Consider the following 18,078-nt stretch of genomic DNA (forward strand, 5'->3'; position numbering starts at 1 on the left):
GATGCATTGCTTAGCACTACATCACACAAAGAAATCATGCTTGCTCCTGGTAATTATTTTGTATCACTGTAACACACTTATAACAGCTGTGACCTATTCGTTAGTGAACAAAAGACATAAGAGACTGAAACCTCCATTAAAGGGGTTGCCCATTACTCATTTTTTTACATGGCTGTGGTGGTCTAATGTCTATAAGAGCAGAGCAGGATGGACAGAGACTGGTCAGTACCTCCTACTCTGCTCATAATGACACGTGACCACTGCAAACATGAGGGAAATTAGTACAATTATTTATTTATTTTTAATGTAAAGCTTTCAAGGTTTTCTTTTTGCTTTCTTTTTTTTTTTTTATAAAAGATGACAAGCATCTTTAAAAATAAGGAAGATTAGATTAGTGAACCCCCTTAATGAAACAAATCCTCCACGGCGTATTGGCAGAAAACCAGCTTTTAGCTTAAAAAAATTAAATGGCCTTGCATTGGGTACCTAAGGGGTGGTCCGAATTTAACATGAATTTTAATTCCAAATGTCTATTTTATGTAATAATCTAATTGCAGACGTCACTTTCTTGGGTAGGGATAGTCTCTGCTTGCTGCATTACCTCCTTACAATGAACAGTGACAGTGCGCTCTTTTTATCAGAGCCGGCGAAGGAGCGAACTGTCACAATGCATTGAAAAGAATATTGCACAGCGTTCAAGGGATCTCGTACTGAGCATTTGTTTCAACAGATAACCGAGGCATGCTCAGCAGAGCAAGGACCAGCGCAGCCCGAAAAAGACGTCACTGATGACACAGTGACTGCAGCCCATCCATCCTGATAACGTCTCAAGTGAATATCCCAGTATGCACTGGGAATTTTCAAACAAAATGTCAACAAAACAGAAGTACGTAAAGAAAAAAATAAAGCAGTTAAGAGTAGAAAGGGAACGATAGGGACTAAGTTAAATTTTAAAAGTAATTATATTACATGAAATAGATACGAATAAATCAATATTTACTTCATACCAGCCCTGAAAAGGAGAAGAAAAAAAAAGTTTTATTTAGCCGGACCCAGTCTGCTACCTCCGGAGCTACTATGTCATGGTGGCGGATACATTTTTAACTGTAGCCCAGCCCCATGTGCCTGCCACCATGACATCCCTTTATTCAGTGTCGAAACATCAGTCAACAACCGAGAGAAAGAAGCTGACTCACTTTGAAGTAGGTTTTCATTGACCTTACTAACAAGAAGAACAGACATCAGATCCATGGACACGTGATCCCGATTAACACCGAACAGCTTGTCAACATATTTCTCTAAAAAATAAATAAAAATTACAAGCTAATAAAAACATAAGCCATTATATACGTGTTCCAAGTCAACTGAATTTGTAGTAGACCGCCCAAATGTGCCCCGATGTCTGGGGAAATCATAGATTACAAAGGATAACAAAAGAACTGCAGGCAAAATGGATCTCTCCTCATACCATCAGAAACTTGTGAAAGAACTTGGCGGTGCAGATTGTCCTCCATATAACATGCACATCACATTCTTCACATTCTGATGGTCTAGAGAAGTGTGTGCACAGAGAACGTGCTGGGACAATTGCTGTATGATTACAAGACGACTTGTGGGCAAAGATCACCTTGCTGAAATGCTAAATTGGTGCTATTCTTTAGTGGGGAAACTGGATATCAGTAACAAAGTGGTTGTCTTATTGGCTTTTCAGGAGCACATCATTCCCTAAGTTTCTGGTTTGCAGCTTGGGGGATCTGCTTGGTTGCACCGCCAGTGTGAACGGTGCTGCTCTGACGCAGCTTTGCCTCTCCTACGTTGTAGGAGCGCCGGAATACTGAAGTAGGCTGGATCCAGCAATCACACAAGTGCTCTACTGGAAAGAGCATGTCAATTTCTGCTGCACTCACTGTCTAGGAGGAGATCAACCACTGCTGATACACTGCACAAGTAGCAGGCAACCTAGGCAATTAGTTTTACACAATTTTACCAATTAAATTACTTAAAAATACCCCTTGAATTTACCCAACTAAGTTTACCTGCTTTTCTGGTTTGCCAATATAGTTATAGGGGAATGTTTGACATTATAAAAGACATTTTAAGATCACCTTATTAGGCAAAAATTGGCTAAAATGTAAGAACTAATATTAAAGCACAAAACAGATATACCTGCTGCGGCTATAATTTCCTCGTCTGTGCTGTTCTTGGAACATCCAATGAGGTCCAAATTGTAAGACAAGATATCCTGAAACAGTTGCTTTCTGCTTAGCGTACAGTCACGCATATGCTGCCTAGAACCCAAAAACAAACAATGGGTTATTGGTTTACCACACTGTGGCTCCAGCACTACTGGAGAGCTGTCACTATGTGACATATAAGCCCTCATGGTGACAATCTTCTGGAAAGGATCCCTACTTACCACTGGCAGTCATCATCATTACAGGTGCCAGTAAGATCAAATCGACAGAAGAAAGTTTTGGGCTCAATCATGTTACTGTAAGAAACAGAGCTCAGCAGCAGTTTCTCTTTTGTTCGGAAATATGTACTAAACCTGGAAAAAAGCAAATTATATTTTCAAATAAAATAAAAAAAAAAAATCATATACAGAATCTAATATTAGATGCATCAATATATAGTTTGTGACCTACAAGTGAGGGACTAGGAAGGCTCCCACCACTAGACTACCAGTTGCTGCTTTATACTTTATCTAGAAGTCATAAGCAACATCAAAAGATGAATTATGTGCAAGTGCATCACTAATAGCCCATTATAACAATGCAATAGTATATAATTGCAAAGCAGAAACAAAGAATTCTAAATACTAGTTTAAGAAAAGTCCTTTATTCTATAGAACGGATGACCCAAGTATAGTGAAGGGTGCCACCTTGTGTTTAAGTGTGGTGTAACAGCCTACAGAACTGCAGTCTTGACAGAAGCAAAGAGATCATAAGCGGGCCTAAGTAGTAGAGTGCCAAGTAGGCATAAGGAAACTTTTAGGCCATGCAATGCTCCATAAAAAAAAAAAACTTATTCAGAAAGGAAGAGGACAAGAAATCTAATACTAAATGTAGCAATCCTAAAAGTCAGTATCGAGCATAGCCATGTGACTTAGGGTTAAGAAGCCAAGCAAATCTCCATTTGCAGACGTGTTTCATGGTGTTTGTCACTCATCAGTGCAAAGCAGGAGTTCCGATTTGTATTAATACTACAGAGGAAAGGTGGCCCCATTCTCTATTGCACTTTCACACTTAAATTTTTTGTTCTCCATTGTGGATAGGGTTTGGGTTTCCAGATATTTGCAGCCCATTCATAAATTGCAATGTTTTAAAAAGCCGTGAAATCTTGTGTAAAGGTACTCTAGTCCCCTCCTGAACTGATTTGATGCATGCCTGAAATTTTTCTTTTAAATGTTACTAGAATTTAGCTGACAGATCAACTTCTTGCAGTAAAAAGGTTAACACACACAAAAAAAGCCACTTTGTTCACAAAAAAAAGTGACAAAAAACAGGGGGGGGGAGAGAAATGAGAGGGGGGGAATAAAAAGGGCCCAAGGTCCCCAGTAATCATTAGGAAAAAGTAGTTAGAAAAGATTGGGGTAAAGGGAGAGAAGATGACTGTTGAGGTTTATGGCAACTTTTACTAAGGACAATTTACCATCTAGGAGCTCTTCCTACAAAAAAACACTGTCGCTTGTCCCTGAGATGTCCTTTGTATCATCGGGCACAATTTTGTTTAGAAGGAAAGGGTTACGGCTCAAGGATCAAGGAGAGGCGCTGCGGATAACGGGAGGTAAGAGGGGGTTCGTGGCCTTCCGATCATGAATTACTGGTCTGGCTGTTAGACTGAAGACCTGAAAATCGACTCTCCCATCTCTAGGATGTATTTTTCTTACCTATAGGATTTGAAAACCAGAAGTGGACTATGATATTGGCCAAAAGGAAATGGTTTTGAATCAGTTTGTTTGGTTTGAACGGTTAACAAATCTACATCCCCAGGAATTTCCTGAAAAACAAAAATGATATTCAAAACTGAAAACCAAGTTAACCCAAAGTATATATTTAAGAAAATAACGAGAAAAATATAATGTGGTCTGAATTAATTACTTCACATGAGCATCTGGAAAAGAGGATACATAGTGCATGAAAATTGGTGGAAAACGTGCACTTTAACTGGGGTAAATCTGCTTCCCGCCCAACCACATTTTCTTCTCATTTTACTACTTGTAATTATTTGAAACAATTAGGGTAGAAAGAAATACACTGATCGCTGCCATTAGTGATCTGCATACAACACATATAATGCATGGATCTTCTGCAGGTCTGTAAGTATATCTTAGATCTAGGTCCAAGGAGACACTGAAGAAAGGCGTCACTGTTCTGCACAGAAGCTAGTCTTAGGCTGTGTGCCCATGATGCGATTTTTTAAGCGTTTTTGCAGCGATTTTCAGCGCGAAAACGTTTAAAAATCGTGTACAGAACGCACCCCATGCATTCCGCACGTGCTGTGCTAATGCTGCGCTTTTTTCTGCGGCAGAAACGCATCGCGGAAAAAAAATCGCAGCATGGTCATTCTTTTGTGCGGAAACGCAAAGAATTGCCGCGATTCCGCACCCATAGGAATGCATGAGAATCGCTTACTTCCCGCATGTGGCTATGCCCACCATGCGGGAAGTTAAGCGTCTCATGTGCAGTTGGTACCCACGGTTTGGAGGAGAGGAGACTGTCCTCCAGGCCCTGGGTACCATACCCCTGTAAAAAAAAAAAAGAATAAAAATTAAAAAAATCGGGGTATATTTACCTTCCGACGTACCGCGCTGCATTCCCGGCCAAAGCGTTCCCAGTAATGCCTTGCGGCAAGGTCCTGTGATGACGTAGTCTCGCGAGATCGCTATAGTAACGCGAGACCAACATCATCACAGGTCTCGCAAGGCATTACTGGGAACGCTGAGGCCCGAGATGGCAGCGCGGGACGTCGGAAGGTAAATATACCCCGATTTTTTATTTTTTTTTATCATTTTTAACATTTTATCTTTTACTATTGAAATAGTAAAAAGCTGCTCACACTTGTCAAACACTATGTTTGACGAGTGTGACCAACCTGTCAATCACTTTCCAAGCGATGCTTCAAATCGCTTGGAAAGTACTTGAGAAAATCGCGGCAAAATCGCAAACAGAATCGCGGTGAAATCGCGCGGAAAAAAACGCACGATTTCTGGGAAGGAGTCCGTTTTTGGTGTGCGTTTTAACACGCAACGAATGCGGCTTGTGCAGCTTTTCACTCTTTGAATAAGCTTCTCCTAACAAGGACAGATTAATCAAAGGAACAATTCCAAAAATAAAGAAGTGGCCCAATAAAGTAACACTTCAAATTATAAATAAACTAGCTGAAGAGCCTGGCGTTGCCTGGACACAGTAACTTACTTTGGTTAGTTATAACAAATTATAAGGATTATCCTCCATCCCATAGTCCCGTGCCCATATACCCATCATACATATCTTCCATCCCATAGTCCAGTTCCCATATATCCATGACACATCCTCCTTCCCATAGTCCAGCGCCCATATACACATCCGTCATCCCATAGTCCAGTGCCCATATACCCACACATTTTTCATCCCATAGTCCCGTGCCCATATACCCATCATTCACATCCTCCATCCCAGTCCCGTGCCCGTATACCTATCATAAATCCTCCATCCCATAGTCCAGTTCCCCTATACCCATCATAAATATCCTCCATCCTATAGTCCCGAGCCCATATACCCATCACACATGCTCCATCCCATAGTCCCGTGCCCATATACCCATCATACATATCCTTCATCCCATAGTCCCATGTCCATATACCCATCATACATATCCTCCATCTCATACCCTAGTGCCAATACGGGGCTTTGCGTGTGTAGTGAGTGTGGCTATGCGGAGTGGGCGTGGCTTGATACACATACATACACACATTTTTATCACAAAACTCAAGATAAAAAGCGGACGGCACCGCTGTTACCGTGTGACTTCAAATGATGTGCGGCATACAGAAGCCCAGCAGCTGGGAATCTCGGGTGCCAGACCTGGAAACAGTCAATCCTGGGAATCCATGCAAAGAGAAAAGGTTGCACTCATCGAGATTGAAGTTTCACTGATTTATTGACATATCATGAACATGTCAAGTCGGGGGAGTGACATAAGGAGTGCAAGAAAGGCTGACACCGGCCGTTTCGCGCTGCTCGAGCGCTTCAACGGGACCCGTTGTCAGCCTTTCTTGCACTCCTTATGTCACTCCCCCGACTTGACATGTTCATGATATGTCAATAAATCAGTGAAACTTCCATCTCGATGAGTGCGACCTTTTCTCTTTGCATGGACACTTATATATATATATATATATATATATATTGGGAGCGTAGATCGCTCCCAAGACTGAAGAAGTGAACTCTGGAAGAGGTTAAAGGACTAGTAGCATCTCCAAGATCCTAGCCCAATATGTAGTAGGTGTATAATATCTGCAAATACCTCCAATTAGAAATGTAGTATAGTTCACCTGATTAGCTATGTCGCTTACCCCACGTGCAGGCATTGCAGTAGCTTCGGTATCTCCATGGTTCAGACCACTAACAGCCAACGGTGACTATGTGAGTGGTCGTATGGGAATCATAAAAACAGATTATAGTCAGAAAGGTGCCTAAATGACTGGGAACGTGGCAACATGACTGGTGGTAGCATACATGGTATCAAACTACAACAGGGTGTTTATGAATGAAGGGTATCAAATAAAAAGTGATAACACCTTCCCAATACGAAAAGCCATTCTCATATATAGTCAGTAAAATGAGCTTGCAGCCAGTGCAATGAATTGGATTAAAAATACAAAGTACTGACAGGTCGCATAAATCAGCATTGACCGCAGCCTAATTAGGCACCACATCCCTTCACCCAGACGTGCATTTCGCTCTGCTTATTCAGTGGACATTTCAATCATTACCTGATTATACTGATATTCTATTGTATATGGCTGTTAGTATTGGGAAGGGGTTATCACTTATTAGTTGCCAATACCCTTTATTCATAACACCACTGTTGTAGTTTCTTGATACCATGTACAATACTAACAGGCATGTTGCCACATGTGCAGTCATTTAGGCCCAGATTTTAATGTGTTTTTATGGCGATTACAATTTAATAAAAAATATATATTTAATTTCTTCCAGTGAACACTTGTTTAATTTAATCATGGAAGCTATCTAGTCTCAGGCTGGGTTTCTATATTCCTAATAAGGACAACCTGTAATGACAGAAATTGGATTTTTTTTCTCTACCTATAATGACAGCACGTCATTTGCACCAACACTAAAATCACTCAGCGCACGCAAAGATATTGGAGATCATCAAGTGGGTAAATGAAGAGACAACTCATTTTGAAACCTACACAGTGGAATCATGAGCCGTAGGAAGCTGAGATTCTGGGCACTACAGTAAGAAATTGAGGGAGTTAAGAGCGTTCTATGCAGGTAGTATGGAAGCTTATTAGGGTTAAGGGAGTTTATCAGTAAATGGGAAACCAAAGTACCACATGCTTTACATGTACAAAACATGGTCTTAAAGGGGGTTGGCCAGGACTTTGATGTTAATGACCTATTATCAATGCCCAAGTTCTGACCCACTTAAATAAGTCACGTTCCTGAAACAAATCTGACTACTCATGAAAAGAAAACAGACAAAGTTTACCTTCCCAGAGGAGAGTTTATCTGAGGACACCAGCAGCGTGTCTCCTTTGGACAGTAGATGTGTTAGGTTACTGGAGCTAGAGTGAAGTCTTCTAACCTCCTCACTATTTAAACCCAAGAAAAGTTCTGGTCCTTCTGTTGCCACCTTGGAAGGCGTGCTAGATATGTCCTTGTAGGGAGTAAGCTCTACATGCCTCAGGTTAGGTTTAGTAAAAGAGGTTGAGTCACGGAATGATCTCCTTCGCTCTTTAACAGAGACCGACAGATCCTCGTCATCTGGCTCATTCTCCTCAGAGTCTAATGTTATTTTGTCCTGAGAAAGGTCATGCAACGACGGCTGCGGCAGTGCAAATTCCGCTTGCTCCTCTACCACAGGCAGTTGGCACACAGCCTGCTCTTTCATTTTCTGAGCTTGCATTTCTTTCAGTTTTTGGATTTTAAGGGCATACTCCTGCTCCAGTTCTTGCAGTCGTTTTTTCTCCCGTGCAATGGCGTCTGCAGATTGTTTCTTTGGACTGCTAGCCAGGCCTGTGTCAGATTTAAACATTTTACTTGCCTAAAGAGAAAGAAAAAACCCATAAAATACACTTGCAAAGCTTTTCATAATGGTCATTGGCCAAAATGACAAACATACAGTAAAGCCTGGCTGAACGGGAGGGACAAAAAGAAGCAGGGACCTGAAACATGTTGTATACCAAGGCAACAGTATACCACAAGAGAAAGCTGGGCAGCCAGTATCGCATGGGTAAGAAAGCAATACAATCTGATGTGTACCACCAAAAAGCTTCCATAGCCATCACAGACCTGCACCATGTTGTACTCACTCCAATATGGCTGGGCTCCAGCTTTCTTTTCCCCAGTTCCTGACTAGCCAGGGCTTTTGCTCGGGCAAGTTCTTCTCCATATTTTACAGAAAGTGTTCTTTTGTCTTCAACTCTGAGTTGTACTTTAGCAATCTAAAAATCAGAAGAGTAGACGTACGTAAGAGCAGCTGAAGAAATGGCTTACATGCAATAGGCGATAACGCAATTGCAACAGGTGAACTATGCTACAGGCAGTCTATGATACAGCTTTAAAGAACTCCCAGAAGTCATACCGAGACATAACCATGCAGTGATCTCTGTCATGTGGGCACATCACGTAAACCTACAGAGCTCATCTGCTTTCAATTACTGCTTTAAACCTATCCCGATGTGATGTTTAAGTATGTCAAATGTCAGGTTCCACTATAAGGAAGATGCCCAGGAGCGGGGAATGCACCATACCCGGGAGATACTGTGATACACAGCCAACATCTTCGTATATCAGCAGTGACCGAAGCTTGCACCAATCACTGCCATTTATCCATTTAAATGCTACAGCCAGTCACTGACAGTGGCATTTAAATAGCATGACTGTGGTGCAGGGATGTGTGCTCCCATGAGCACCTGCACTTTGAGAGGGGTTGTCATGGCAGTGCCAGTGGTCTCAACTGTGTCATTTTAACTATTAACCAAAATCTATTAGTATATATTACAATAGAACAAATTGAAGGTTCAAGTAGGACCCCAAGGGGATTCAAAAAGAAAAAATAAAGAGAAAAAGAAATTATAATCACAATTTACTAACAAATAAGAAATAAGCATATTTGACATCACCATGTCCATAAAGGGTCAATAAAAACTGAGGATTTATCAGCCTGAATAGCAAATGACAAATTGGAAAAAAAACAGGGATTTTTGTGCATACTCATCGTAAAATCCTTTTCTCCGAGCCAATAATTGGGGGACACAGGACCATGGGTGTTATGCTACTGCCACTAGGAGGACACTAATTAAACGTAGAAAAAAAATGAGCTCCTCATCCGCAGTATAACACCCTCCTGCTGGCTCAGATTAAACCAGTTCGGTGCCAAAGCAGTAGGAGCTCATAACTATCAAACAAAAATACAATATGTCAAACTTAACACAAGCCGTCAGGCTAACAGGGTAGGTGCTGTGTGGCAGCGAATAGGAAGTGTTCTTCGTGAAAGGCGAAGCGTAGGAAACTTTGGTGCAAAGGAAAGATCGGGATATGAAGGTAAGCATCCTGGATGTCGATGGATGCCATGAACTCCCCCTTCTCCATGGAGGTGATAACCGAACAGAGTGACTCCATCCTGAAGTGACGAACTCTGACAAACTTAACTGTTTTAGGTCCAGTATGGGCCTTACTGCTCCGTCCTTTTTCAGAACCACAAATAGGTTCGAGTACAGCGCCTTGAACCTTTCGTCTTGCGGAATTGGAACGATGACTCGGTCCTCACGGAGTGCATCTATGGCTTGGAAAAAGGACGCCGCCCATGCCCGTTTTGGGAGGGCAGGACCGGAAAAAGGAGATTTTTGTGTACTCACCGTAAAATCACTTTCTCTTAGCCTCTAATTGGGGGACACAGAACCATGGGTGTTATGCTGCTGTCCACTAGGAGGCGACACTATGCATAATCTGAAAAAGATTAACTTTGGCTCCTCCTCTGCAGTATACACCCCTGGACGGCGTCAGCCTTCTCCAGTTTTGTGCCAAAGCAGTAGGAGGAACGTAACCAAATAACATAACCATGCCTGTAAGAAGGCTACTATGTACTAGCTCAAAGAATAATATGAGAACTCAACTGTAAACAATGGCCCATAAGGGCAACAGGGTGGGAGCTGTGTCCCCCAATTAGAGGCTAAGAGAAAGAGATTTTACGGTGAGTACACAAAAATCTCCTTTACTCTGTCGCCTCATTGGGGGACACAGAACCATGGGACGTCCCAAAGCAGTCCCTGGGTGGGAAGCAATGGACGAATATTGTGCTAGCAGGTCCCTAAGTTAGGGGCACTGCCGCCTGCAGAACCAGTCTAGCCAGGCTCGCATCCGCTGAGGACTGGGTATGAACACTGTAGTGTTTCATAAACGTGTGTAGGCTAGTCCAAGTGGCCGCCTTACACACTTGTTGTGCCGAAGCCTGATGCCGAATGGCCCAAGAGGCCCCTACTGCCCGTGTAGAGTGTGCCATGATACCGGCCGGAAGAGGGGAACTGTTAAGTCGGTAGGCCTCATGTATGGTGGACTTGATCCACCTGGCAAGGGTAGCCTTGGAAGCCGGCAGTCCCTTGCGACTACCTTCCGGAAGAATGAAGAGGGAATCAGACTTCCGGAAAGGTGCAGTCCTGGACACGTAAATCCGCAATGCTCTGACGAGGTCAAGCGTATGCAGAGCCTTCTCCACTCTATGAACCAGAACAGGGCAAAGGGATGGCAGTGAAATCTCGTCATTGAGGTGAAAGTTGGACACAACCTTCGGAAGGAAGGATGGTACCGTGCGGAGAACCACCTTGTCCTGGTGAAAGGCTAGGAAAGGCCGTCTGCAGGAAAGTGCTGACAATTCCGACACTCTGCGTAACGAGGTGATCGCCACTAGAAAAACCACTCTGAGACAGAATGGAGAGTGGAACTCTTCTAAGAGGTTCGAAGGGTGGAGCTTGCAATGCTGTCAGGACCAGATTGAGGTCCCACGTATCCAGCGGACGTTTGTAGGGAGGAGCCAATCGGGAAACTCCCTGGATGAAGGTCCTTACTTGCGGTTTAATAGCAATGCGCTTTTGAAAAAGGACTGAAAGCGCCGACACCTGACTCTTAAGCGAACTTAAGGATAGCTTGGCGTCTAGGCCCGATTGAAGAAAACCTAGTACCTTCGGGAGGGAATAAGGGAGTGGGACTTGTCCATGAGATTCGCACCAAGAAAAGAAAGCTCTCCAGGTACGATAATAGAGCTTGGCGGAGGCAGGCTTCCTTGCCCTGATCATAGTTGCAATGACTGCCGGTGAAAAACCTGCCTGGGTTAGAATCCAGGTTCAAGGGCCATGCTGTCAAATTGAGAGCCCCTGAATTCTGGTGGAAGAACGGACCTTGAGACAGAAGGTCGTGACGGTCGGGTAGACGCCAGGGGGCGTCTGCTGTAAGTTGGACGATGTCGGCGTACCATGTACGTCTGGGCCAGTCTGGCGCGATGAGGATGGTCGGAACTCCCTCTTGCTTGATCTTCCTCACGACCCTGGAGATTAGGGGGAGGGGTGGAAAAAATGTACAGGAGTCGGAACTGGGACCAGTCCTGGACCAGGGCATCCGCTCCGAGCGACCGCGGGTCGTGTGTCCTGGCCATGAAATTGGGGACCTTGGTATTGAGATGGGATGCCATTAGGTCCACCTCCGGGGTTCCCCAGCGTTGACAGATCTGGTAAAAAATCTCGGGATGGAGAGACCACTCCCCCGAGTCCATTCCTTGCCTACTGAGGAAGTCGGCTTCCCAGTTTTCTACACCCGGAATGTGGACCGTAGAAAGTACCGACCTCGTGTCTTCTGCCCAGCGGAGGATATGTGCCACTTCTCTCATCGCCTGGGCGCTGCGGGTCCCGCCTTGGTGGTTCACGTATGCCACAGCCGTGGCATTGTCCGACTGTATCCGTATGTGCGAGGCTGCAAGCAAGTGATGAAAGGCTCTCAGTGCCAAGAGGATGGCCCTGATTTCCAGAACATTGATGGGCAATGTCACTTCCCTCGGTGACCACTTGCCCTGTGCCCTGTGATGTAGGTGCACCGCCCCCCAGCCTGTCAGGCTTGCATCGGTAGTCAGGATCTTCCATTGTCCTGAGAGAAAGGGCTTCCCTCGTGTAAGCGAGGTTGGTTTGAGCCACCAATGCAGGGACCTCCTGGTTGATGACGTCAACCTGAACTCCCTGTCGAGGGAGAAGGGGTTCTTGTCCCAAGATCTGAGTATGGCTAGTTGAAGGACCCTGAGGTGAAACTGGGCAAATGGCACTGCCTATATTGCTGCTGCCATCCGGCCGAGGACTCTCATGGCAAACCGGAGAGATCGAGGAGGACTGCGAAGGAGTGTACGAACTCCCAGACAGATGGCCAGTGTCTTGTCCATGGGAAGGAGCACCAGGCCCCTGGAGGTGTCGAATACCATTCCCAGGAATGTTAGAGTCCAAGTTGGGATAGTCGACGATTTCTGTAGGTTGACTAGCCATCCCAGGCGACTCAGTATGTCTATTGTGATTGAGACACTGACCTCGCAGTCTTTGAAAGTGGGAGACTTGATGAGGAGGTCATCCAGGTACGGGACGACTAGAATGCCTCTTGAGTGCAGAACGTCCATGGTGGCCGCCATGACTTTGGTGAACGTTCTTGGAGCCGTGGCGAGTCCGAACGGAAGGGCGACAAACTGGTAGTGGTTTTGGTTGACCGCGAACCTGAGAAACCTTTGGTGGGCGGGAGCAATTGGTATGTGCAGATACGCATCCTGTATGTCTATGGAGGCGAGGTATTCTCCCTGCTCCATGGATGCAATGATGGACCGGAGGGACTCCATGCGGAAATGACGGACCCGTACGTAATTGTTGAGCTGTTTTAGGTCCAGTATGGGTCGGACGCTGCCTCCTTTCTTGGGGACTACGAACAAATTTGAGTAGAACCCTCGGAATCTCTCGTTCGCGGGAACCGGCACCACAACTCCTGCTTGAAGGAGAGAGGAAACCGCTTGGTGGAAAGCACGAGCCTTGTCTGGTGGTGTTGGAGGAATAAAAAGGAAGAACCGGTTCGGTGGAGCGGAAGTGAACTCTATCTTGTATCCGGAAGACACTATTTCCCTGACCCACCTGTCTTCTGTAATAGGCAGCCAGACTTGCTGGAAGAGTAAAAGTCGGCCGCCTACTGGTGGGGTGTCTTCCGGAGTTCGTGAGTCATGATGAAGCGAAGTTCTGAGGTTTTCCCCCCTTGGGTTTCGCTTGGCCTGCTTTCGACTGCCAAGACCTGTCCGGTCGCTGCTGCGTCCGTGGGTTGTCCCTGCGTGGAGAGCGGTTACGGTTTTGCGCTGGGCGCGAAACGGACCAACCAGAGGAATTCCGAAAGGATCGGAATCGCGTCTGGTTTCTTCGTTTAAACGTGCGTTTCGGTTTTAGTTGAGGGAGAGAGGTACTCTTACCCCCAGTGGCATTGGCTATCATGGTGTCCAACTTTTCGCCGAAAAGTCTTCCAGTAGAATACGGAAGTCGCGTGAGGGACTTCTTTGAGGCCGCATCCGCTTTCCATTCTCGCAGCCAGAGGATGCGTCGGATCGTGATGGCGTTTGATGCTATTCCCGCTACACCTCTTGCGGAATCCAGGGCTGCATGAATCATGTAGTCTGCTACCACTGCTATCTGGACCGCTTGGTCCGAGAGCTCAGGATTTGAAGCTTGAAAACTCTCCTGTAGTTTTTTGGCCCAAGCCAGGATGGCCTTGGCCGCCCAAACTGAAGCAAACGCAGGGCCTAGAGAGGCGCCTGCCGCTTCGAAAATAGAACGAGCCATGCGTTCTACTTGCCGGTCTGCTGCGTCCCTGAGGGTTGAGCTATCTGGCAGAGAGAGTAAAGTCTGCGCTGCTAGCCTAGAAACCGGGGGGTCCACTTCAGGTGGATCTGCCCATCGTTTGGTGTCTTCCTGTGGGAAAGGGTACTTTGCTTCCAAATATTTGCGATTAGCAAATTTTTTCTCAGGCTGCGCAAACTGTTTGGTAAGTATTTTCTCAAACTCATGGTGATTAGGGAAGACCTTAGGTGGTTTCTGAACACTTTCGAAGCAAATCCTATGTTCTGGGACTTCCGGGGCAGACTCTGGAATTTTTAGCACCCGATGAATGGCAGAGATTATGTCCTCAACTAGCGCTGTATTGCTAGGGGGAGAAGGTACCACGGACCTCTCCGTTTCGTTATCTGAGTCGGAGTCACAGATGCCCTCCGAATCCTGTGCCTCGCTAAGGTGATCCCTGGAGGGCGACCTGGGGCGGGGGCCTTATGTGGTGGGGGATCCCTGTGGTAAATTGCACTGTCTGTCTGTGGCAGGGGACTGCCTAGGAGATCTGGAATGACGGTGTCTCTCCCTGGGAGGGGACGACCTTGTGCTATAGGGCGACTCAGGTGATCGAGACCTGTGGGTCCGCTTACGTCTGTGAGAGTCGGAAGCAGCATGTTCCTGAGACAAGCTGTCCGTTTGCTGTGTAACGTCCATAGCCGGGGCCAGACTCTGCAGAGCTTGCAGCAATGTGGCAGATAGGTTGTCTATGGACCGTGTCATAGACTGAGACATCTGAGTTGCTCATTCCGGCGTGGCCTGTGACACTGAAGCGTCAGTAGGGACTCCCTGGGGTTCTGACCCAGAGTTCTGGATGCAGTCCCGGCAGTGCGGATACGTGCTGCCACTAGGGAGCGTGGCTTTGCAGGCTGTGCAGAATGCATAGAAACATTCCTGCCTGGTTCTCTTCCTTGAGCCCGGCATAGTGCACAGAGGCTGGCTATCAGGGATCGTACAGGGGTGGCTACGCAGAGGGAACCCACAGAGAGCCTTATAGGAAGTATAGATTCACAGCTGAGTAATGAGAACCCAGCTGTGAGCTTACCCCACCGGTGTGCCCCTAGGTCCAGCGCCGACAGATCCCAGTTCTGTGCCCCCCGGAGACTGCTGTGATGCTCCTCTCCTGGATCTCATCCAAAAAAAAGATGGCCACCGGGACGCTGAGGAGAGGGAGGAGGGGGCGGAGAGCTGAAAAGGGCGCGCTGGGCTTGTAAAAACGCGCCCTTTCTGCCTCAATCCGCCCCTTCTATGACACTCCAGCGTGTCATTTTAGTCATCCGGGGGGCGGGGGGCTGGGAAAAGGCGGCGGCTTCGGCTAGGCCGAAGCCGCGGTCTAAATTTGAGGCCTGATGCCCAGGAGGGCTCCAGAGCGGCGCGGTAGTCCGGTGGGGGGGGCGGATTTGTACCAGACCCCCCCAGAATGGTTGACTGGATAGCGGTGGGGGCAGCAGGGGTAGCGGTTCCTGTTTGGGGGGCCCCTGGAGCGTTATGGAGCCGCTGCTGCTGCAGAGACAGGGACGCAGAAAAGCCCTGTGTCTGCTGTGCCATGCCAGTCCGCACCCTCCCCCGGCCCCAACAGGATCCCTCAGCTGGTCTGGGGTCCCTGGAAGCTGCGGAATGCTGCCTGTTCTCCGACCCTACCTGAGGCATCTCAACCTAATGCCCCCTGCGGGGGATTAGGGAGGGTGCGTCTGTCACAGTCAGGGGGTCTTCATCCTCGCCTCAACCTCAACCCAGACCCCAAAGGGGTTGGGGAAGGAGGGGGGTCTCAACTTCGCACCAGTACCCGAGGGACTGGGGAAGGAGCGACATGGGGAATAGCCGTCTCCACGTCAACTGGGCACCCCTAAAAAAGGGGGCCAAGGAAGGAACCATGCCGGGAGTCTCGCTGGAGACCCACTTTTCTTCATCTGTATTTCCGGACGAAAAAAGGAAAAAAACGGAAGAAAAAAAGGTGTGCCTCCTTGCGACACTAAGCAAAAACTGGAGAAGGCTGACGCCGTCCAGGGGTGTATACTGCAGAGGAGGAGCCAAAGTTAATCTTTTTCAGATTATGCATAGTGTCGCCTCCTAGTGGACAGCAGCATAACACCCATGGTTCTGTGTCCCCCAATGAGGCGACAGAGTAAAATGTGTCGTGAGAGCGAGAATAAAACTATTTTGTATCCGGAGGACACCAGATCTCTGACCCACTTGTCGTGAACGACCGAGAGCCAGGCTTGACTGAATAAAAGCAGGCGGCTGCCTACCTTGTTGGTATCCACTGGATACCGCAACGAGTCACTTCGCGGAGAATCTATGGGATATGGACCCTTTGGATCTAGATTGTTTTGGCCCGCTCTTCCAGGAATGGTTGGGTCTACAGGAGACCTGGGAGCCTCTGTGTCTACGTGAGGGACATCTCAATCTGGAAGAGGTGGCTGTGGAGGACCAGCTACTGTTGCTGCGAAAGGGCCGGAACCAACCTTGCTGTTAACTTCGAGAAGGCTGACTAGGCCTTTGCTGGGGGATAAATTTACTTTTCTCTCCGGTAGCATCGGAGAGAAGTCGATCCAGTTTCTCTCCAAATAAGTGACCGCTCTGATAAGGCAGAGAGTCTGGGTCTATGGACACATCAGACTCAAAATCTGAAGTGATCACTGAGAACTCCTGGAGAGAGGGAGCAAGAAACGTAACTCAGGGATGCCAAAGCACGAGATTGCTCGGGGAACGTGGTATGGGTCTGTGGTATGGGTCTGTTTTCTAGAAGCCTGTGCATCCTTTGATAGAGAATTGACCCCTGCTGGTAGACGATTCCCACACAGCAGAGGGGCTCTCTGCAGTCGGCAGACGGAGGCCCTGACTCGAGGAGGGGTCCCGGAGAGACTGTCGCCTTGGCGAGAGAAGCCATAGACCGTGACAGGGACGTGACACACACAGGGGGGCTAGGTCCACTAGGGTCGGCCGCGGCGGAGGGCTCCTGGACACATGCATGGTAACAGGCCGTGCAGAATGGAGTATTGTGGCCCCGGGGCAAAGAAGTATGGCAAGCTAACACTAGGCAAAAAAGGAAAAATAGCTCCTCCTCAGCAGCATACACCCACCGACAGGCACCAAGTACCTCAGTTAGTGTTAAAGCAGTAGGGGATGCAACGAAAACTCAACATATGTACCAACCCAATAACAGACACGTAGGCCCAATAGAGGTACAAACAGTTAGGGAGGGAGCGATGTCCCCCCCCCAAAGAAGACTCAAAGAAAGATTTTACAGTGAGTACCAAAAATCCCTCTATCGCTTCACACAGGCAACCATGGGACGTCTCAAAGTAGTCGCAATGGTGGGGAAATAAAAGAATGCAAAGAAAACAGACTTAGGTCGGCCAGTGCGTAATCGCCGCCTGCAGCACCTTCATTCCCAGGCCTGCATCAGATGAGGCATGGGTAGGAACCCTTTAAAACCTCACGAAAGTATGCAAAAAGATCACCAGGTCACGGCTTTACAGATATGCCTCCAATATTGCCAAACGAATCCAACGGGCAATAGTGGACTCAGAAGCTGGGAGCCCCTTACGACCTTCAGAGATGACAAACAAGGCATCAGAAAGGCAACAGGAAGCAGTCTATAGACTTGGATAGCTCTTACCAGAGCCAAAATGTGGAGGGACTACTACAGGGGATGGACTGGAGAGGGACATGGAGAAGGAAGGACAATGTCCTCATTACTGTGAAATGAAGAGACCACCTTAGCTAGGAAGGAAGAAAGGAATGGTTCCAAGAACTACCTTGCTCTGATGTACAATCAGGAACGGAGATTCGCAGGATAATGCCGCTGACTCAGAAACTCTACTGATAGACAAAATGGCAACTAAGAAGGCGAAAATGGAATGTCTTGAATGGGCTCAAAAGAAGTATGCTGGAGTACGCCAAGGACAAGGTTAAGATCCCATAGATCTATCGAGGTACGATAAGGAGGAGCCAGGTGAGCAACT

At 46.9% G+C, this 18,078-nt stretch overlaps 1 protein-coding gene across 2 annotated transcripts in view; it reads right to left on the reverse strand.

The window, feature by feature from the left end:
* The window catches only part of ZFC3H1 (zinc finger C3H1-type containing), a 106,199-nt gene that overhangs the window by 51,246 nt on the left and 36,875 nt on the right, over positions 1 to 18,078 (reverse strand). For both annotated transcript variants that reach the window (XM_073555530.1, XM_073555531.1), the window contains exons 14-19: positions 8,543 to 8,674; positions 7,720 to 8,274; positions 3,890 to 3,999; positions 2,417 to 2,548; positions 2,167 to 2,288; positions 1,197 to 1,298 (exon numbers count right to left, since the gene is read on the reverse strand). In XM_073555530.1, the coding sequence (XP_073411631.1) occupies positions 1,197 to 1,298; positions 2,167 to 2,288; positions 2,417 to 2,548; positions 3,890 to 3,999; positions 7,720 to 8,274; positions 8,543 to 8,674 (1,153 nt within the window). The remainder of the gene's footprint in view (positions 1 to 1,196; positions 1,299 to 2,166; positions 2,289 to 2,416; positions 2,549 to 3,889; positions 4,000 to 7,719; positions 8,275 to 8,542; positions 8,675 to 18,078) is intronic.

Source organism: Dendrobates tinctorius, unplaced genomic scaffold (assembly GCF_039654945.1).
Source record: "Dendrobates tinctorius isolate UK_male_01 unplaced genomic scaffold, ASM3965494v1 ptg000224l, whole genome shotgun sequence".
Taxonomy (NCBI): Eukaryota; Metazoa; Chordata; class Amphibia; order Anura; family Dendrobatidae; genus Dendrobates; species Dendrobates tinctorius.